The sequence below is a fragment of the Portunus trituberculatus genome, chromosome 5, assembly GCF_017591435.1.
Source record: "Portunus trituberculatus isolate SZX2019 chromosome 5, ASM1759143v1, whole genome shotgun sequence".
NCBI classification, from domain to species: Eukaryota; Metazoa; Arthropoda; class Malacostraca; order Decapoda; family Portunidae; genus Portunus; species Portunus trituberculatus.
Genome location: NC_059259.1, coordinates 4,114,429 through 4,136,928, shown reverse-complemented (window position 1 = coordinate 4,136,928; position 22,500 = coordinate 4,114,429). Strand labels below are relative to the sequence as shown.

General features: G+C 42.5%; 3 protein-coding genes and 1 long non-coding RNA gene across 6 annotated transcripts in view; 2 read left to right on the top strand and 2 right to left on the bottom strand.

Moving 5' to 3' along the window:
* LOC123515765 (calpain-A-like) overlaps positions 1–3,545 on the top strand; it is a 13,314-nt gene extending 9,769 nt beyond the window's left edge. For all 3 annotated transcript variants that reach the window (XM_045274634.1, XM_045274635.1, XM_045274628.1), the window contains 3 exons: positions 1–1,063; positions 1,884–2,010; positions 2,145–3,545. The exon at positions 1–1,063 is cut by the window's left edge and continues 633 nt beyond it. The gene's annotated coding sequence lies outside the window, so the exon portion shown is untranslated. The remainder of the gene's footprint in view (positions 1,064–1,883; positions 2,011–2,144) is intronic.
* Positions 3,546–4,746: 1,201 nt separating this feature from the next.
* Positions 4,747–11,432, bottom strand: LOC123514818. The gene is made up of 3 exons (XM_045273039.1): positions 11,298–11,432; positions 6,074–6,153; positions 4,747–4,879 (listed from the first exon to the last, which is right to left on the bottom strand). The coding sequence occupies exons 1-3, from the start codon at positions 11,430–11,432 to the stop codon at positions 4,747–4,749; spliced, it is 348 nt and encodes a 115-aa protein (XP_045128974.1).
* Positions 11,433–11,827: 395 nt separating this feature from the next.
* LOC123515830 (glycerol-3-phosphate phosphatase-like) lies at positions 11,828–15,593 on the top strand. Its single transcript, XM_045274710.1, is given in 7 exon segments — positions 11,828–11,961; positions 13,066–13,226; positions 13,372–13,509; positions 13,805–14,018; positions 14,539–14,680; positions 15,100–15,161; positions 15,164–15,593. Coding segments are annotated over 7 exon segments (936 nt in total). The 5' UTR covers positions 11,828–11,876; the 3' UTR covers positions 15,298–15,593.
* Positions 15,594–19,999: 4,406 nt separating this feature from the next.
* The window catches only part of LOC123515852, a 15,045-nt gene continuing 12,544 nt past the window's right edge, over positions 20,000–22,500 (bottom strand). The window contains exon 3 of the long non-coding RNA XR_006678001.1: positions 20,000–20,137. This is a non-coding gene — a long non-coding RNA (uncharacterized LOC123515852). The remainder of the gene's footprint in view (positions 20,138–22,500) is intronic.

Sequence of the window (22,500 nt, the reverse complement as noted above, 5' to 3'; positions counted from 1 at the left end):
TAGTTGACTGACGTAGCTAAAGTGTGTGTGTGTGTGTGTGTGTGTGTGTCACTGTTGTCTATGTATATATCGATCTCTTTCCCTGCACGTGGGTAATGCAAGGCCGTACCGTTACCGTACCGTGCACCAATGACTGACTTCGTACCAGCGAGAATATTACTGTACGTACACACACGCGGTCCGCACCCAATTTTGTAATGTAGGTGTGTTATATTATATGTGTGTAATGTGTGTGTGTGTGTGTGTGTGTGTGTGTGTGTGTGTGTGTGTGTGTGTGTGTGTGTGTGTGGCTCTTGTTGCAATGTAAAGTGATGGGCTAAATGTGTTCATCCTATTCCTCCTCCTCCTCCTTCTCTTCCTCCTCATCCTCCTCCTCCTCTTCGTACTCCTCTTCGCCCTCCTCTTCCTTTTCCTCCTCCTCCATTTTTTCGTCTTTATTTCATTATGTCATTGGTTCTTATTTGGTTATAAAGTGGTGGATTAGATTGTTATTTTTCCTCCTCTTTCAACTCTCTTTCCTCCAGTTTTCATCGTTCCTCCTCGTTAGCTTTTCCTTCTCCTCCTCTTCTTTCTCCTTTCCTGGTTGCTGCATTTCGTCTCTCTGTTGAGGAAGAATGACAGACTAAGAAGAGCTGTAATCTTTTCTCATTTTTTCTTTCCTTCTGTATTTATTTGTCCTTTTGAACTTAATGACACTTTTAAAACTTATAGAACGTCTTACTAGGAGCAGGAGTAGGAGGAAGAGGAGGAGAAGATGGAAGAAAGGGTGGATAGGAGAGGATGGAAGGAAGAGAAGAATGTAAAGGAAGGTGGATGAGAAGAAGGTGGAGAGTGGATGAGTGACGTGGAGTGAGAGGCATAGAAAAAGGGAACTGAGGAACATATGTAAGAAAGTAATGCATTGGGGAAGGAAGGAAGACTCGGGTGGGGTTGGTGGGTGGTGGTGGCGGTGGTGGTGGTGTGTCAGGTGAGGCTGTGAGGTACGGGCCAGTAGACAGAGGAGCACCTCGCTGTGGTCACAGGAGCAGCTGGCGACTATCGCAGAAGAACGGCGTAATGCAAGGTGAGTGTCTGGAGATATTTTCTGTTTTACTACGTGTGGCTGTGGCTGTGGGTGCAGGTGTTAGCGTTAAGCACGTATCCTCACCTCCGCTATCAAAGGGATAATTTCAGTGTGCAATTTTTCCCCGCGCTGTGAAAAGTCTACGGTTAGAGTGTCCACATTTCACTAACTCCGGGGTAACGAAAACTCGCAGCCCTCAGAGGGGTTTGTGCCTGATTGCAGCGGTGATGTGTGATGGTTGCTTTCTTATAAGGATTTTTGGTGTTTGTGAGTGTCAAAGATTTACAAAGGTGTCTCAAGGGTTAACTGGGCTTTTCATGTATGTCTTCCAAGGGCTCACAAGGTGTTTGAAGAGTTTTCAATAGAAAAAATAATAAATGATACATTTTAAGGGAAAAACTGTTGTTGCTTGTTATTGTAGTACTACTACTACTACCACAACTGCTGCTATTACATACTACAACTACTATTACTATGACTTCACTAATTACACTTGCACAAAATAGTGTCCACCCAAAACTTGTGCTAAAAAAATAAAAAGACACTTATTTGAGTTGACATACTTTGATGTATCCATGAGGCTCCTCCACAGTGACACTCTTGTCAGATTGGCTCTTGTTGCCTTCCCTTGTGTTTGATATAATATAGTTAACCAGTCTTATCCATTAGTATTTCCCACTTTAGTTTGCAAAACCTGCTTGAAGACTGTAATAACCTACTAAACCTGGATTCTCTTGATGAAACTAAGGGAGAAGGAGATTGAAACAAAAGGAAGTAGTCAGTTTGATTGTTTATTCTCATCAGATTCCACATTTTGCAGGCATCAAGGGAAGCTGTGGCTTGCTCCACTGACACTCAGGAAATGGGCCTTGCAGAAGCTGACCAGATGCACACAGGAAGTCTGTGATCCAAAAGTGAGAGACGCTGGCTCTCCATTTAATTTACATGTACGTTAGACATGTCACTGACAGTAAGAATGTTTTCATACACATAACCAGATTCTGGGCTCATTTAGGGTTCATTGACATGGATGGTGATGCTAACTAACAAACAATTAACCTACGTTTGTCTTTCTCAACAGGTTTGTGATGGTACAAAACACGTATCACCAACACTGTGCTGTGGTCACCTGTCTCCAGGGTCTCCCTGCACCAGTTGGACCAACGTTGTGCCTGCCTGCCCACCCACCCGCCCGCCCGGGTACAAAAACACGTATCGCCAACACTGTGTGCTGTGGTCACCCGTCTCCAGGGTCTCCTGTACCAGTTGGACCAACGCCTGCCTGCCTGCCTGCCCGCCCGTCCAGGATGCCCTCCCTGGCTCACACTAGGAGGAGGAAGTGGCTGTGCTCTGATTAAAAGTTCCCAAGTTCCCATGCACCAAACAGACCAGCCCAGCCTCACACTGGAAAGGACAATGTTGTCTGGAGTCAGCAACTTCGTTTCCCAACACTGATTGGACCACCAACATCCAGGATGTGCTCCATACCTCAACATCTTACTAAAATATTAAGCCTAGAAAATTTAAATAAAATATCCAAAAATTTGTAAAAAATGGTTAAAGCAAGGCCTAAAAAACTGTACAAGTCCAAAACACTCTGAAGAGTCTCTGGAGATTTTGTAATGGAAAAATTTGATAAAATTTAATGAAAGTTATGTGAGGGAATGAATATCTCTTAATTAATCATTAAAACACTAATACAAAATCTCCGGAGAGTCTTCCGGGTATTTTGGACTTGACTGACTAATTTTACAATATTGTTAGTCGACTACTAATTTTACACAATATTGTTAGTCGACTAATTTTACACAATATTAGTCCACTAATTTTACAATATTGTTAGTCAACATGGAAGTTCCAAGGAATCTTGAATTTGCTCTTTTTACACTGGAAGCTGGTCCACTTAGTGCTGGTGATGGCTACTTCCTCCAGCTGTAGCCATGATGTGGTGGTGGTAGCATGAAATGCTGGCTACTCCTTCAGCCGTAGCCATGAGGGGCTGGTGGTGATGACAGCAAGAAATGCTGTCACTTGCTCTGAAGGCTGGCTACTCCTTCAGCTGTAGCCAGCCAGCAGCCTCTCCTGGTGTTTCATTTTCTTGCAAGCTGGAAAATGGAGGAAAAGTATCAATATAAACCTCATACCATTAAAAAGATATGATGAAATTGTCTAGCACATACTAAATCAGAGCAAGGAAGTGACGTATGTATGAATGGCACATTTAAATCCCAATATACCAACAAGTAGTCTTTGAGCTTCAGCACATCAAAACAAGAAAAACCTTACCTGTTAAATCCTTGGTATTCACTTGCTCCTTTCCTTGATCTGTCTTGTGTCCTCAGACTGATTATTTCTTCCTTACTACGTACAGTGTCATCACCACCACCACTGTCCACCACCTTGCTGATATTTTCACCCTGGGAAAAACTGCAGATTGTACAAATCAGTTATATGTAACTTGTAATAAAAGTAATCAGTTATATATAATGTTTACAATGTTTCCTGTTGCTAGTCTTATATGTCAAACTAAGATTTCATTTCATATTGGCCAAGTTTAATACAAGAAAATGATCTCACAAGACAAACAAATAATCAGTGCAAACAAACAAGGATGAAGGCAAATAAATAGATGTGAAACAATAAAATTACACTGAACAATTTAAGTCAAATAAACTGAAGTATTGAAGTGATTTCTTTGTTCTGTACTTAGTTTGATGGAGAGAGAGAGAGAGAGAGAGAGAAACATGTTACTCCTTTCTCTTCCCCTCATCTCTGTGTGTCTCCCCTTCCCTGCTCCGTGTAGTAACTCTTCTTTCACCACCACAACACCAGTCTCCCCTCCTCTCCTGCCTCTCTCCTGCACAAAACTTCAACACACCTGAACACAGATGCCAACACCAGCTGGGCCTTCGAGAAGTGTGGTGGTGTCAACAAATGCATCGCCTTCCTGCCCAGTGCTGTGGGATCCTGTGTCGCTGTGGTGGTCTTGTGTCAGTATGCCTGTGCAACCTCTCCAGGTTAGCCATGGCGGCGGTGACCAGGCAGCAACTCAATCCCTCGGCTAAAACAGTGCCAATGCGTTCCTCGCCACAGTGTGCCTGGAGTGACGGGGAAAGGATTAATGGGGTGAGGTGAAGGGGTGAAAGTGATGAGGGAAATAGGTAAAGCAGTGAAGGATGTAGGTAAGGGATGAGTAAGGAAGGAATGAAGGAAAGAAATGTAGGGAGGTGAATGGGTAACAGAAATGAAGATATTGATAAGAGAGATACATAAGAGGAAAATGAGAATGAAGCAAGAAAAAAGGATTTTTATAGAAGTGAAGTAAGCTATATATATATATATATATATATATATATATATATATATATATATATATATATATATATATATATATATATATATATATATATATTTTTTTTTTTTTTTTTTGAGAGAGAGAGAGAGAGAGAGAGAGCTCAAAACCCCTTTCCAAAACATTACTTGATAATCCTCTCTCTCTCTCTCTCTCTCTCTCTCTCTCTCTCTCTCACACACACAACTCAATACATAACACCACACCTTCTCCAACCATCCTCAATTGTAATTCTTAATCTATACATGGGATAATAAAATGTTTCAAATGTTTCGCTCTCTTTCTCTCTGCTTCTCACCACACCTCGCCTCCCCTCACCTTGCACTGAAGACTAGCATGCTCCAGTGGACTCCATGCTCTCAGAGACAGGGAAGACACTCATTGCTTGGTGCACCTCAGAGGAGTGCAGATGGAACACTTCCCCTGCCTGTCTGCCCATCCTGCCCTCTGCTGTTGGCTGTTGGCAGGGGAGATCCAGTAGTGGTTTGCTGGCACATTGAGGGTTGTTGTGCTGCTGCATCTATGAGTGAAGGCAATGTTTAAAGGAAAGTAATGTTGGTCTGGTTGATGTGTGCTGCTTGAGAGATGGTTTGGTTTGTTTTGGAGATGAATATCTTTTAATTCATCTGTTCTTGGTATGACACATTTTTATTACTATACACATCTTAAGTAATAATTTGCTGTTTTATTTCAGCATTGAACATTGAATATGATAGTTTAAATGTTCAAAACATTTTTGGCATCATTAAAAGAGAATAAATTACAGAAAAATGGAAGGGGGATAAGGGGTTTAAGGGTCTCAACGGGGTCTCAAAGAGAAACCAATCTCAGTAACTGACAATTTGCACTAATGAACATCCCCGAAGTGTCTGTTATTGTGAGGTACCACTTTATATATATCTGTATCTCACAAAAATTATATATATGTATGTATGTATGTATGTATGTGTGTGTGTGTGTATATATATATATATATATATATATATATATATATATATATATATATATATATATATATATATATATATATATATATATATATATATATATATATACACACACACATACACACAAACAATAAAAAGAGAGTCCAAGTGACCAGCACAGACACACAATGATATTAGTATCTATGGATGAACTATTACAAGATAAAATTTTTAAATTATCAATGGAGAAAGAGTGATCCCTGTCCATCCAATGAGTGTTGTGGGGTGGTAGAGTACAAAGATGGCAACCCGCGGTGAAGGAGCGTGGGTGACACAGGCATGGTGGCAAGAATGGGCACTCCATCACAAGCTGATTCCTGCCACCACGCCTGCACCTCCCCACACCTCAGGCACACTGCTGCTGCTGCTACTGCTGCTGCCAGCCACTCATGCTGCTTCATAGCCTGTACCAAAGCTGCCAACATTGTGGTTCACCAAGGACAGTGATGGGTGTGGTTCAGGACACACTGGCCAGTGGTGAAGGAGCATGGGTGACACAGGCATGGTGGCAAGAATGGGCACTCCATCACAAGCTGATTCCTGCCACCATGCCTGTGCCTCCCCACACCTCAGGCACACTGCTGCTGCTGCTGCTTACTACTACTACTACTATTACTATTAGTATTATTGCTGCTGCCACTGATGAATATTTCCACCACAAAGAGCACTTACCAGGCATGCTGACACAGCCAGCTGTGGTCAGTGTGGTAGTTGAAGTCTGTGGTGTCCAGCATCTCGGCTCCAAGTCCCACCTGGTGGAAGAAAGGCAGCTCCAGTATCTCATATTATGGGCCTCACTACCTAAAACGAGAGCAGGAAGGAGGAGAGAGGAGTTGCAAGTAGGATATTCTGGTGCGAGTGGATGCCCACCTCAGTAGATTACTAACAGATGGAATAAAAATACACGTAAGTATACTAACATCTCTAAATGGACAGTAGCTGGGTAGTTATAGTATGTAGTCATTCTACAGTAACCTGTAACAGAGCACACATATCAATCTGAGGTTCTAGAGCAGGGGTTCTCAACCTGGGGTACGCGTACCCCCAGGGGTACGTGAGAGGAATTTTGGGGGTACGTGGCAGGTTTCTCAAAATGCTTGTTTTCAATAGCTGCAAATTTGTTTGTAGTATACAATGTGGCCTACATGTGCTAGGCTGGATGTGTCCTTCACTAGAACCAGGACACGTTAACAACATTAATAAGGAAACTCTTGGAGTTGTATCACTTGAAAGAAAGCTCTCTTGGATTACAGTTGCCACACAACCTTGCAAATCTACAATATTTGTTCTAATTTATTATTTCATACGTTATTCACACACACAGTGACTTATCTATCACTGTTACTAGTTACAAGTTGCAGCTAGCTGCAAGCAACACTAGTTCACTGCCATAATGATCGAAAATTGTCTGATATAGTTCCTTTTTGGTAAATGCATTGCATGTTAGTCACATATAGTGTCTCCCTGTGAGGTACCAGTTCCTATCGACACTACCTCATAGAAACATACTAATATTAATTAAAAATTTTGTCTGCTTCACATATATAACACAATTTAAATTCAATAAACTAAGTCAATAAACCATGCATTTATTGTTACCCTTCCTGACGCTGCATTGTGGGTAAGGGGTACATGATCAATACTGAAAGACTTCGAGGGGTACGTAACATTAAAAAAGGTTGAGAACCCCTTTTCTAGAAGGATCTATATTGACATATGAAGATGACCTTCCAGAATATGTGATAACAGAGATTACTGGTGAAGCTGTTCCTTTGGACATTCCACTAGAAGTATCATCTCTTTTGATATTGTAATGCTCTTTGAACCAGCACAGCAACACCATGAAAAATCCTTTTTTTACAGTTACAGATGACCTTCCACAACATATTGACCAATCAAAAGAAGACCCTTCATTCAGAACACTACCCACAAGATCCTAACACAGAGGTCCATTGCTGGCATAACATAACATAACATAACATAAATAATAGGATAACAAAGGGCCACCAGGGCCCATCTAGGTTATCCTGTATCAGTCGCACAGCGACCTCGTCATCAGTACTTAAAGATACACTTACAAGTACACAATACATTATATACTAATTCTAAATATTTGGCCCATTAACAGGGCTAAGTCCTGCAGCGAAATCCTCTACAATCTGTGATCCCCATACATGGGGATCATGTCTTGTTTAACTATAGTAAATTTCTTATAAAAACTATCATGCAGCGCTATACATAATTATAAATCTAATAAATTTAAGTGCTTATCTAATCTGTTTTTAAACATTGTCAAACTAGTGCTATTTACAACCGTCTCTAGCAATGCATTCCAGAAGTCTACCACCCTATGACTAAAGAAATATTTTCGGACAATTTTCAGTTTCACCCAACCAATGATTTTGTGATGTGGCTTACGTGTTTCTGGTGAGATATGTAGTGAATTGATTGATGTTCTACATCACTTCCGTCGCAAATGTGTAGTTTTCAAGTTATATGACTTTTTCAACTTATGCCTAACTCTCATCCCCAACGATCTTGGGGGACCTGTGGGAAATCGGGGTTTTTGGGTGGGGGAGCATTAAAACGAGTAACGCGCGTTGCAAAACGGGTCCAAAATCAACAAACTCACACCAAAAATCTGTAAAAATACCTGAATTACACCTTTGACGGCGAGAGGCGGCGGCGGCGGCAGCAGCTGACGCGAGCCTTGCTGTTATTGTTGAGCAGTGTTGCCAAAGATTCGCTACATTTCTGGCTCTATCCGCTACATTTAGCGTAGCCCCCCATCCCCTATTATCCCCTATTCACATCCTGGGTTTGTGGGTAACTGCTGAATAGGATTGTTATTGTTTCTATAGTTCTTTTGTCCAATGACGTGCCACCACCTCTTAACACCACAAGCTGCGCCAATGAGAATTTGCTAGATGTATTCGTAGGCGGGACACAGCTGGGCAGACAGGTGCACAGAGACATCTGTGTGCGCAGTTGAGCCATGGCCACCAGTGACATTAGTTGTAAAGGTTGCCAATTTGATTACTGGGAAATCATTGCTCCTGCGATGCAAGTCAGTGTACAATGGAGAAGAGGACCAGCCAGGACCTTGATCCTTTCGTTGAGGTATTGTGAGGAGGGTATTGGTAGAGGTAGGGCATATTGTGTGAAGCTATAAGAGAACTGGTGTTGGGGGAGGGAAGCTGCCCCAAAGCAAGGATACGCTAGGTTAGGTTTATGTTAGGGTTAGGTTAGTGTTGCAAGGGAGGGTCCGGGGGGCACAGCCCCCCCGGCTAGGTTAGGTTACGCTAGGTTAGGTTTATGTTTGGGTTAGGTTAGTGTTGTAAGGGGGTCCGGGGGGCCGGTTAGGCTAGGTTACGTTAGGTTAGGTTTATGTTAGGGTTAGGTTAGTGTTGTAGGGGGGGTCCCGGGGGAGCACAGCCCCCCCGGTTAGGTTAGGTTACGTTAGGTTAGGTTTTTGTCCTTAGATTTTTTTGGATTGCCATGTTATTATGTTAGATTAGGATAATTTCAGTGAAAATTATTCAGTATATAAGTCTTTGTAGTTGAAGTTTGGGACAATAAATATTTTGGAAATAAATTAACAACTACTCACTTAGAGCTTCATACATGTTTCGAAGTTTCGGTACAGTAATAATTTCCTTCGTGTAGGCTTTCCCATTACCAGTCAGTATCAGAATGGCTACGTTGTGTGGTGGATGTTCGTACAACTACTGGAAGTTTATCAAGGAGTTCTATCTGGACGACAAAGCTGCAGTCCACTTTTTAAGAAGTCACGGTGTCCTTCCTTTACATGTACAGTGTCCATCCTGTAAAGTTCCCTGTAGTTATAGGGAAGACAGGCATTCTTGGTATTGTGGCCGTTAGACCAAAATAGCTAAGACAAAGAAAAGAAGGCAGTGTAATTTTACTACGGACTACAAAGGAACTTTTCTCGACGGAATGACGATGCAGCAGCAGCAGCAGCAGCCGCCAACCCCACAACCCTCAACCTCTCGCCCATAAGGTAATGGTAATGCTATTATTTGGTTCTTGGTTTAATTTTGAGAAAATCTGGTTACGATTTTGTTTTAGATTATAATAGGTAAGCATGCATTTTATACTGATAACATAGACACCGTGCTAAACACACATTCATACTGATAACACACACACCGTGCTAAACACACACTTAGACTGATAACACACACAACACCGTGCTAAACACGCATTTATACAGTACCTGCAGTGGGGGTGGTGGGTGGCTTCACTAAATGTAGCGGATAGAGCCAGAAATATAGTGAATCGTTGGCAACGTTGCTCAACAATAACACAGCAAGGCTCGCGTCAGCCGCCGCTGCTGCCTCTCTCGCCGTCAAAGATGTAATTTATGTATTTTTACAGATTTTTGGTGTGAGTTTGTTGATTTTGGACCCGTTTTGCAACGCGCGTTACTCGTTTTAATGCTCTCCCACCCAAAAACCCCGATTTCCCACAGGTCCCCCAAGATCGTTGGGGATGAGAGGTAGGCATAAGTTGAAAAAGTCATATAACTTGAAAACTACGCATTTGCGACGGAAGTGATGTAGAACATCAATCAATTCACTACATATCTCACCAGAAACACATAAGCCACATCACAAAATCGTTGGTTGGGTGAAACTGTAAATTGACCATATTTTCTTATGTCTAACCTGCAGCCTTGCTTTCTAATTTTCCTGCCATGATTTCTAGTCCTATTTGCCTCCTCTAAGGTAAAGAAAGATCTCACATCTATGTAGTTTGTATCTGAGAACATTTTAAATAACTATCATATCCCCTTTTATACATCTCTCTCAAATGAAAACATGTTTAATTCCTTTAATCTATCTCTATACTCCAGGCGCTTTAATGCTGGTATCATCCTACTTGCTCTTCTCTGAACTGCTTCTAACATGTTGATATCCTGCCTATAATGGGGTGACCAGGCCTGTATGCAATACTCTAAATGGGGCCTAACATAGGAATTATATAAGTTACGCACCACTTCCTTACTTTTATAACTAACATTTCTATTTATAAAACCCAGTATCCTATTTGCCTGGCAGACTTGTGGGGTCACAGATACAATAACAAGCCTGCCGACAAATGTCAAAATTGCACTTCTAGTCACACTATATGGACATACAGTCAGAAAAGGTGAAGATTCTGCTGCCCTGCAAAGTTTATCAAGATGAAGAGCCTTTCTAACCTGGGCTGCAAACTCTTGGTCATAGAAAGAAAATATTTAAGCAGAGAGCAAGATTAGACATCAGAAAGTATTCCTTTTGTAATAGGGTGGTGAATAACTGGAACAGCCTCCCAGACATTGTGACAAATGTTAAATCAGTTCGAGAGTTTGAAAGAAAATTAGATAATGCAAGGAAAAATGAAGAGCAAAGGTTTAATCATACTGACAAAATAGGGAATCTCGATCACAAGTATGACCACACGACCACAAGATCTGGGAAATGTACTTGAGAGCTGGAGTCACAGGCCTGAACCGGCTATTCCAGGAGTCTTCTGTGAGTTTTTGGGTGAGTTACGGGAAGGTAACAAGGTCACTGTCCATCACACAAGGCAAGAGTCCAATGGTGCAAGGCTAGGCCAACTCACCAAGACCACCAACGCGCAGGACGTGATAGTAGCCTGATAGGTGGTACACCCGGTGTAGTTTATTCCTGTGTGGTGTCTTCCCAGACTAGTATAATGTAGCAAGGCACCCCTAACCCTGGTGGTGGTGGCAGGTCCAGCCATCGCGTCACTCAGGGACTCACTCGCTTGGCGTCCTCACCGCCCCACCAGACATCACCAAACACCATGGCATACAGTGGAAAGTGTACACACGCCACATGGCACACAAACAATAAATTATGGCACCTACCGTGAACATAGCAGACAGCGTAGCCCTGGCTACCCTACACTGGCGGAATAGCAGTGACCGGCGAGCGGCGGGGCGGCCACAGGCGACACCACACACGGGAGTGACGGGACGCGTCAAGCTGCAGCCGGCAGCCATGGCGATCACCTCACCACTAGCGCCACCTATCAAACTATCAGCCTGCTGTCAGGCCGTGACCTCTAAACCTCAGCTGTGACGCCTGCCAGGCTGACACGCCACAAAACAACGGATAACTTTATCAACACCGCCACTATCAAATAGCAAATTGATCACGTATTTCAGATGATATTTTTCCCCTAAAAGAAGAAAAGAACCATCCTCACACTTTTCTCTAACAACAAACGAGGGAAAAATAATATAATGGCACAATATCATATAAACAGTAAAATAAATAAGTAAAAAATAACATTCGCCAGAAGTCACAAGAAGAGGAGGAGGAGGAGGGGAGGAGAGCGATCAGCTGAGAGAGAAGCAGCGGGCGCCGCGGGCCGGGCAGACACTAACCACCACCAGGCAGTCACCAGGCACTACTCCCTCCCTCCCTCCTTCGTGGCACTCACTATGGCACCACACCCAACACTCATCACCAAGGACAATATCAAGTCATTCCTGGAAGGTTTTGACACGGTGCTGACTGACTGTGATGGTGCGTGTTGCGTGTGTGGTGATGTAACCAGCACCACTTTTGTCTACTGTCTTGTGTGTAGTGGTGGTGATACATGACAGTACTCTGACAGGATTGGTGCTCATGTTTGTGTGAGTGGTGATGACTCTTCATGGTGTTTTTTGTATGCAATCTACGTGTGACGACATGATTGGTGATGTAATCTGGCTGGTGGTGGTGATGTTGAGTGAGTGATGCAATGGTGAAGTGGTGGTGATGAGAGAGTGGTGATGTAATCTGGTGGTGATGATAATGCTAGCTGTATCCGATTAATAATGACATTAGAGGCTTTGTGATAAGATGAGTTGTGATGACTTGGTGGTAGTGTATGACTGGTGATCGTCATACATGGGAATGCTAAATGGAAGCAAGTGGTGATGTAATGTGATGGTGAACACATGATGGTGATGATATTAGATGGGTCAGGTTACTATAATACCTATATTCCTTAACATATAATGGTAATAATGATGATAGTAATAATAACTAAAGAAAAATTAAAGAAAAGAAAAATAATGTATAATTTCCTTGGTTATATATGCATTTCTCTTTTTCTGAAGGCAATATGATAATAATAATAAGATGAACAATGATAAAAAATCTTACCTTTCTTTTCTTTCTCTGGTAATAATAATAATAGTAGAACAAATAATAAATAATACAACAAACATTTCCACTATGTGTGTGTGTGTGTATTTACCTATTTGTTTATTACAGGGCCCGAGCTAAGCTCTCTGTGTCCTGTCTCCTTGTCCATTCCTGTCATATCTCTCTTTCATCTGATTGACACACACCGCGTCAACGACATGACTGCTCAGTTTATTCCACTTATCAATATTATGATGCGGGGGAAACTGTATTTTCTCACATCATTTAGACAGATGTCCTTTATTAGCTTTTTTCCATGTCCTCGGAGATAATTACTTGTGGTCACCTTTATCAACTCTCTATCCAGTATGTCAATCTTGTTCACCAATTTATATGTGTGTGTGTGTGTGTGTGTGTGTGTGTGTGTGTGTGTGTGTGTTCTTTCCATTATAACACAAGCACTGACCTGACAAGTTGGGTTTGCCTGACCTTCCCCAGGAGTGCTGTGGCACGAGGACCGTCTGATTGGAGCGGCACACACGACGCTCAACACACTGCAGGCCCTGGGCAAGAAAGTGTTCTATGTCACAAACAATTCCACCAAATCCAGAGATGATTATGCTGAAAAGTGTGAACGTTTGGGATTCAAGGCTACCAAGGTGTGTGTGTGTTTTTTTGGCTGGAAGTGATTTGCACTCTGTATTTCATATAGTTTTATATTTTTGTGATCAGTCAAATCTAACTATTTCTTTCTTACATTTTGTTATTTCTGGACTGGCATGTGTGGGCCTTGTTCTGTTTCAGGAGAACATTCTGAGTTCAGCGTACGTGTTAGCACAGTACCTGAAGCAGCAAGGCTTTCAGAAGAAGGTGTATGTGCTGGGCATGGCAGGCATTGTCAAGGAGCTGGAGGCAGAGGGAATACACTCTATTGGTGCTGAGGTGAGAGAGAGAGAGAGAGAGAGAGAGAGAGAGAGAGAGAGAGAGAGAGAGAGAGAGAGAATCATCCCTATTGACATCACTAGTAAGATCGATAGATTGCACTGGAACATCAACTTTCCTCTAGCTCATGCATAAACCTTCCTATCTGAAATGACTGTCCAAGCAGGCAGAACACACTGGACAAAATTAATCACCATCCCTATTTAGCCAGTGCACCAACACCCATCCCTCAAGTTTGCTCAGTAGCAGTACACAGGCAAGAGTGTGTGTGCCTCACCTAGAATGTTTCTGGCAGCCTGAGGTGTATGACGGGGGTAGTCTGACCGGCCTGATGGACAAAATAAAGCTTGATCCTGAGGTGGGAGCCGTGGCATGTGGCTTTGACCCCTACCTCAGCTACCTCAAGGTGATGAGGGCAGCGTCGTACCTGGACAGACCCGGCTGCCTCTTCTTGGCAACAAACACTGATGAAAGGTTCCCAGTGGCCAGCAAAGGATTTGTGTATCCTGGTGGGTGTCTGTCTCACTGTTAACATGTCTCAGTATACATTAACACATTTCATTTTTGTCAATACTGTATATCCTTTTTGTCTATGCATTTTGGCTGGGTGGCATTATATATATATATATATATATATATATATATATATATATATATATATGCTTTTCCATTAGTAAACTACAACTACTTCTAATCGAACCTTATAAAACACCCTATTGACTCGGCACTAGAAACCAGGTACTATCAACCACTAACCCTTGTATTCCCACCTCTTGGATCCACTATCCTAACTAAAGACAGAATAAAGGTGTCTAAGTCTAATGATCACATGTCTAGCTACACTAATGGTGATTCAACCTAATATTTCTCTTTGGCTAGAATGAAAATGCCTAAAAGTCTATATATTCCATTCCTTAGGTACAAGAAAGTAAAGAAGAAAATAATTATATATATGTTGTCCCAATTACTGCCTTCACTACAGGTAGAATGAAGGACACGAAAGACTGTGTTTCTATTTGGCTCCCTCAGGCACTGGATGTGTGGTGCGGTGTGTGGAGACTGTGGCAGAGAGGCCCGCCACTGTCATGGGCAAGCCTTCCACCAAGATGTTCTCTGTCATTCAAGAGAACAACAACCTGGACCCTAAACGCACCCTTATGATTGGCGATAGGTGAGACAGACAGAAAGACACAGATAGATTTGTGGGGAGGGGACATTTCAATGCCTCCATCATATTCCCTCAAAAAATGCCTTGCTTTCTCATCAGGATAATTTTCAAAGGCCAGTGATGCAGAAATCCTTATCAAACTATCACTGGTCACATAATCTCCCTTGAAAACCCACCAACTTCCACTGAAGCCTACTTAAACTGTGCAAGTTGTGACAATGAAATGTTTAATACTGTATGTCTTGGGACACTTTTGTACCTCCTTTAAATCCTCACAAATCTTAGGACCCTTCAGTGCTTCCTTGTCACCAACACCTGAATGGCTAACAATGTCTAATAATGCAATATTGAGTGTGTGTGTGTGTGTGTGTGTGTGTGTGTGTGTGTGTGTGTGTGTGTCTAATAGCAGGCCAACATTTCAGGTGCAACACAGATATACTCTTCGGCAAGAACTGTGGCCTGCAGACTCTGGTGGTGCTGTCGGGGTCACCACTCAGGCTGACCTGGAGAAGTGGGCAGCCAGCGACGACCCCGACCAACACGCCCTGCTCGCTGACTACTGCCTCCCTCAGCTGGACGACCTGCTGGCCCTCCTTCACCCTCAGCAGGAACAGTGCTGAGTTTACACCTACACAAAACTCCATTTATGTATTGAGACAGCGACTCTCTTTGTCTATCCATCTGTTTGTTTGTCTCTGGCTCACTTAATCTATCTATCCCTCTAGATAGCAATTGGTTTTTCTATCTGTGAATACTTTTGTCTATTCATCAGCTTATCTATCAGTCTGTCTTCCTACATATCAATCAGTAAATCCATTTGCCTATACATCAACTAATCAATCACACACACACACACACACACACACACACACACACACACACACACACACACACACACACACACCTGGTAGCTCAGTGGTTAGAGCGCTGGCTTCACAAGTCAGAGGACCGGGGTTCGATTCCCCAGCCGGGTGGAGATATTTGGGTGTGTCTCCTTTCACGTGTAGCCCCTGTTCACCTAGCAGTGAGTAGGTACGGGATGTAAATCGAGGAAAGTTGTGACCTTGTTGTCCCGGTGTGTGGTGTGTGCCTGGTCTCAGGCCTATCCAAAGATCGAAAACAATGAGCTCTGAGCTCGTTCCATAGGGTAACGTCTGGCTGTCTTGTCAGAGACTGCAGCAGATCAAACAGTGAATTACACACACACACACACACACACACACACACACACACACACACACACACACACACACACTTTTGCTAACTCTCTCCTTGGTTAAGATTACATCTCAGGCAGATTAGTAACACAAACACCCACCTCTACAGTTATTAGTGCTCTCTCTCTCTCTCTCTCTCTCTCTCTCTCTCTCTCTCTCTCTCTCTCTCTCTCTCTCTCTCATATGAAAGATGGAAATAGAGACAAATTTTTGATGCGTGTAAAGTGAGAACTGAATAGAAGATGCAAGATTTAAAGAAAGATGCGTTGTATGAAAGATGGAAGACAATCAATTAGTGTGTTAAGAGGTTTGTGAGGCAAGACAGTCGTTGTTTTTAGTGCAAATAGTATTTCAATATTTAGTACTTAGATTTGCTTATTTAGTTCCAGATTTTTGGTTTTAGTATAAACTCATGATTTTTCCTGCATTCCTCAGGGTTTGTTTGGCTCGTGTCATGTATTTCATTGTGTTTAACTTGACATTTAGTGGTGTGTGTTGTGTGCTTGCACTTCACCTCCTGTGTGGTAAGTGAAAAGCTGTGTGTGTGTCAGAGTGCCACAGTGGTTAGTGACACAGTGGTGTTTTCCTTTATTCTTGTATGAATGACAAGTGATCCATTTTAAATTACTCCAGTGTGTTGTACTTAAGAATGAAAAGTGATGTATTTTAAATTACTCCAGTGAGTTGTATTTAAGAATGAAAAGTGATGTATTTTAAATTACTCCAGTGAGTTGTATTTAAGAATGAAAAGTGATGTATTTTAAATTACTCCAGTGAGTTGTATGTAAGAATGAAAAGTGATATATTTTAAATTACTTGAGTGTGTTGTATTTAAGAATTAAAAATATTGAAATTGTATTGTATTTATGAGAAGAATGAAGTATGTATATTGTTAGTTGATGCGTTAGTACGAAGAATTCATTATTGTAATAAAAAAAAATTAATATGATCAATGTGATTTAAATTCCCCACTACAAATTATAAATAAAAAGTAATAATAATAGCATGAAATATTCAGGAACAATATTTAAAATAAAATAAACACTTTATGAGGATTGCAATGAAAACCAATATTAAGAATGTAGTGTAAATTGTGTACTCCAGTAGCTACACCATTACTACCCATTACAAGGCCTCTCATCTCACCAAGTACAGTGCATTCCTAGTGACAGTGACAGGGAGTACAAAGGCCCCCTCAATCACACAGGAACATGGTAAACAAGTCTTCACACAGTACACAGCAAATTAAGGCCAGCCAACAGACCGACACAATGCTACTGTATGTGCTGGATTCTAAAACGACTCTGTACATAAGATGACCACCAGTTTTTTAAGGAAAAGTTTAGGCTTTGAGGTATTACCACTATATAAGACAAACCTTTAATGGTGGTATATAAGATGACCAATTCATTTAGGAGCCTCAAAATTGGCAAAAAAAACTTGTCTTATATTCTGGCACATACAGTGTGTCCTTTGTCCTCCCATCACTATACACACACACACACACACACATTGATGACCCGTACACTTGACATAAGTGCCAAAAGACCTGAACCCCACTACACCATCTACACCACCACAAAGACCACTGAACAAAGCTGGTGAGAAAGTTGGACAGAACAGAGAGAGAGAGAGAGAGAGAGAGAGAGAGAGAGAGAGAGAGAGAGAGAGAGAGAGAGAGAGAGCAAGAGAGAGAGCAAGAGAGAGAGAGGAGAGGAGAGGAGAGGAGAAAGATGTAAGGAACACTAACTCTTGACAGAGAGAAACATACAGTAAACAATATTTGATTCCCACTTCTCCAGTAAACATTTCACAAAACCATTGGTCCATCACTGTGTACATACAATATTTCAATTCCCATTAGATACACTGCACAATATTTCACCACCATTACACTAAACACTTCACTGCTAATACAATACAGTCACCAGTCACCAACCTCTTCCCTTCTACAGTATACAAGAACTTTCATGCACTACAATAATTTGGTTAGGTTAGGTTAGAGGTATTACAGAGCTACATACAATACTTATTGATGTAAGAAGAGAGGAGTGGCCAAGGGCAACAAAATATAAAGAAAAAACGTCCACTCAGTCGCCAGTCTCTTTACAGAGGCAATAGTTAGCCAAAGGACATTGACAAATGTTTTGACACTTCCCTATTGAATGAAGTTAAGTTACAGGAAGTTGTAAATACAGACACAGGCATTGAAAGCTTGATAGAGGGAACTAATTGACACAACAATACCAAGCTTAGTGGAAATGAATACAATATTTTTTGTGGAGACTGTAAAAGCTTCTATGTTTGTCAAAACACAACACTTTGTCAAAAGCTCTTGACTAAAATTATTTAAATCCTAACATTCACTATAATTATTTTCTTATACCAAAGGTTTCATGCATTTAAATTAGTAGTATTTCTATTGGCTTAGGTTAAGTTAAATCATTAGGTGAGGTCAGTCCAAAAATTAGGTTAAGTTAGATTAGGTTAGGATAGTGAAGAACATGTTCATGAAAGTTTACTAAATGCTGTATTTCTTTAACAGATTTAGCCCTTTCACTACAATGGATCTTTTCTGAGGAGGTTAATTGTTTTGGTAAACATAAAGAAAAATAAACCAAAGAGAACTATGGGGTGACTTTAATCTGTGGTAAGCTGAAGAGGTCAATATTGAAGAGATCATCATGAGGAGTAGTAGTGAAAGGGTTAAGTCACTCACAACATACAGTATTCACTACAATCTAAGAGAAATAAGTAGATCAATATACATGTTATAATACTAACAACAGGTAAGCTTAACTCTGAGTATTATTTGTGGCAATGATACAAGTTTATGCAGCATTCAACTTGGTTATATCCTTGAGTACGTAGGTTTAGTTTAGGCATATTCTCTCTCTCTCTCTCTCTCTCTCTCTCTCTCTCTCTCTCTCTCTCTCTCTCTCTCACACACACACACTACTATGACACACCCAACACTTCTCAATTCAACTCACCAACATTCTCAAGTTGACCATCGCCATCACTACCAGCAGTGTCAGTAGGTGGACGGGGTGTGGAGGGCATGGGTGAGTCGGGGCGAGGCTGGGTGGGTACATGTGGTTACAGGCGGAGGTCTGGCAACACTTTGAGCAGGTCTCGTAGCTGATGCCAAACCCTCGCGGCCGGCAGCCAAAGTGACAGGTGTCGGTGCACTCCCTGGCCAGGGTGATCAGCACGCCATTCACCTCCATCCTCTCTGCCTGCAACCACAACACCACATCACAACACACCACACAAACACAAGGTTCACTGCAAGAAGCTGCCGGGTGCACACACAGCACTCCTTGTTTTTTTTTCTTTTTCTTTATAGTGTAGGACAACAACACTAACAATACTGGTTAACCCAAGAGAAATGGATAAGTGACGGCATAACTCATGAAATCTTGCATTAGAGAGGTGGATGGAATCACAGTTAGGGAAAAAAAGACAGTGTTGTGAGGTGGTGGAGGAGGGAAGGCAGGCAGTAAGCAAGATCAGAGGAAAAGTTAGCATGAAAAATAACAACAGCAGAGATCCAACATAAACACACACACGCATGCGCACACACACACACACACACACACACACACACACACACACACACACACACACACACACACACATACACACACACACACACACACACACACACACTAAAACACTATGACTGCAATAGTTGGTATGGTGGACAGTCGGTAGGGGCTCACCTTGCAGTAGAGGTCCCTGGGTCCGCAGGGCACCAGGTAGTCAGTGCTGACGTTGAGGCCATTGTGGCGGCCCAGGCAGGGGTGGCTCCAGTCGTACTCTGCCTTGCGGAAGTCCAGTTTGCAGGAGTAACACATCAAAGTTCCAAGCTGCACCCCACCAAAAAACACAGGCCCTTCCTCACGCTCCTCGTCTGCTTCCTCCTCCTCTTCCTCCTCTCCTCCCTCCAGCGGCCCACCAAAACCCGGCGGGAGTGCCACGGGGGGCCGGCCTGCCACCACAGCTGTATCATCACTAGAGGGAGGCACAGGGAAGCCGGGAAAATCAGGGTTCCGGAAGTCATTAGGGTTGCCGGGGACACGGGGCAGGGGCGGGGCAGTGGCAGGAGTGATCAGGGAGGTGGGGAAGTCAGGGTTGATGAACACACCTCCTCCTGGACCCACGGGGCGCTGGGGGCCACGGCTGCCACCTCCCCCTACCACAACACCCGGCCGCTGCAGGCCACGGTTCACAGTGAACCCTGGGCAGGGAGAGAGAGGGAGAGGACATTAAAAACCTGCACCAAAGAAAAACACAGAAACTGTCACATAGTACACCAGAGAGAGAGAGAGAGAGAGAGAGAGAGAGAGAGAGAGAGAGAGAGAGAGAGAGAGAGAGAGAGAGAGAGAGAGAGAGAGAGAGAAATATGAATAGAAAACAGATAACAATAATGATGATGATGATGATGATGATGATGATGATGATGACGACGATGACAATTCGAAGAGGAAGGGAAGGGGAGAGGAGGAAGAGGGAGAGGAAAGAAGGGAAGGAGAGAGGGGAGGGGGGGAAGGTGCAGCAATTTGTCCTTGTAAGGTGAGGGAGGGGATGAGTGAGAGGAGGGAGAGTGTTGGGTGAGTGGGAGAGTGGCCAAGGTAATTGCATTCAGAGGTGGGGGTTGGGACCTTATTAACTCACTCTCTCTCTCTCTCTCTCTCTCTCTCTCTCTCTCTCTAACCCCCCCCTTAGCCCTAATAACTCAATGGAAAGCCCTAGTGAGCCCGAAGTCACCCTGATGGCCTAAACCCTTAATCTCTGACACACCACACATGCAAACACCAGCACCTGTAGGGAGGGAGGGAGGGAGGGAGGGGAGGGGAGGAAAGAAGATAGAAAAGAAAAAAAAAGGAAAAGGAAGGAAGGAAGGAAGGAAGGAACATAAAAGAAAAAGTAAAGAGAAAGGAATGCAGAAAGAATGATAGAAAGAGGTAGAAAAGAAGAATGGAAGGAAGGAAGGAAGGAAGGAAGGAAGGAAGGAAGGGACACACACACACACACACACACACACACACACACACACACACACACACACACACACACACACACACACACACACACAGAGAGAGAGAGAGAGAGAGAGAGAGAGAGTACTGGCTTCTGTGGTGTGTTGTAAAGGCGCGTGAGGCAAAGTATTCGGTAGGGAATTTCTGGAGGTCGTGATATGAAGTTTTGTCACGCCAGGTGTGTGTGTGTGTGTGTGAAAGGTAAGATAACTGTCCTAGTTACTATAAAATGCTATTGCTATTTCTAAGACTATTATGTAAAAACAAAGAAGTAGTAGCAGCAGCAGCAGCAGCAGCAGCAGCAGCAGCAGTAGTAGTAGTAGTAGTAGTAGTAGTAGTAGTAGTAGTAGTAGTAGTAGTAGTAGTGGTGGTGGTGGTGGTGGTGGTGGTGGTGGTGGTGGTCAACAGGTGAGCAAAAAGAAAGAAAAGTTAAAAGGGACAAATTTTCCAGGTAATTCTTGACACACACACACACACACACACACACACACACACACACACGGATCAAGGAAGAAAGGAAAGAGAATAAGTACGTATCAAAGAGAGAGAGAGAGAGAGAGAGAGAGAGAGAGAGAGAGAGAGAGAGAGAGAGAGAGACGTATATTACTTCTAAGAATTTTAAGACCCTCGCCAATAACACTTAGGTTAGCGTGACGCCTTCCTTCTCTTCCTTCATTTAGCCCTCCTTCTTTCCTTCCCCCTCCCTTCTCTCCTTCCCTTATCTATTCCTTCTCTATTTCTCCTTGTAGCTTTCCTTTCCTTCCTTTATTCTTTCTCCTACGTCCCTCTATTCCTTCTAATATTAATCTTTTTCTTTCCTTCATCAAACTCTCTTCCTTCCCTCCTTTTCACCTCTTTTCTTTCCTTCATTAATCTAGTCTCTTTTTTTCACAAAACCTCGACAATAAAGCAAGCTCAATACTTTTCCCTTCTACCCTTCTTCGTTCATCTCTCTCTCTCTCTCTCTCTCTCTCTCTCTCTCTCTCTCTCTCTCTCTCGTGCCTTTCCAACCTTAATTTAATTGCCGGTGTTTGGCTGCCTCTGGAGTCGACTCAAAAGTGATTGTTTACTGTTTGGGTTTGCACGTGTACACTCGCCAAAATATCGACATCGCCACACATCTACCATATCGCCCTTGGTAATCAGTGCCAGTTATCCATGATTAATCTATAACTTTTACAAAATTATTATTGACGGTAAATAGTAATTGGTGTCTTGTTACATTTGATTTCAGATAACAATAACAATAACCGCCCGGGACTTCACTTTGACATTTTGACTGTTTTCATATTATGTCGCTCTTAAAAATGTACAATGATGATCTAAATGTGCCTAAAATGTTGAAACGATAATAAATAACGGTAAAATATATGTTTGCTTGCCTCCAAAGAAGAATACACTTGACATGACATTGCTTGCTAAATTATCGATATGGACGAAGATTTAACACAGCGCTCTTGATAATACTAAATAAATACAATACAATCAATCGCAAATAGAGAAAAATAGTCATAAAACGGTAAACAGCCTACCAAACACCAGTGTCTTGATATCATACATT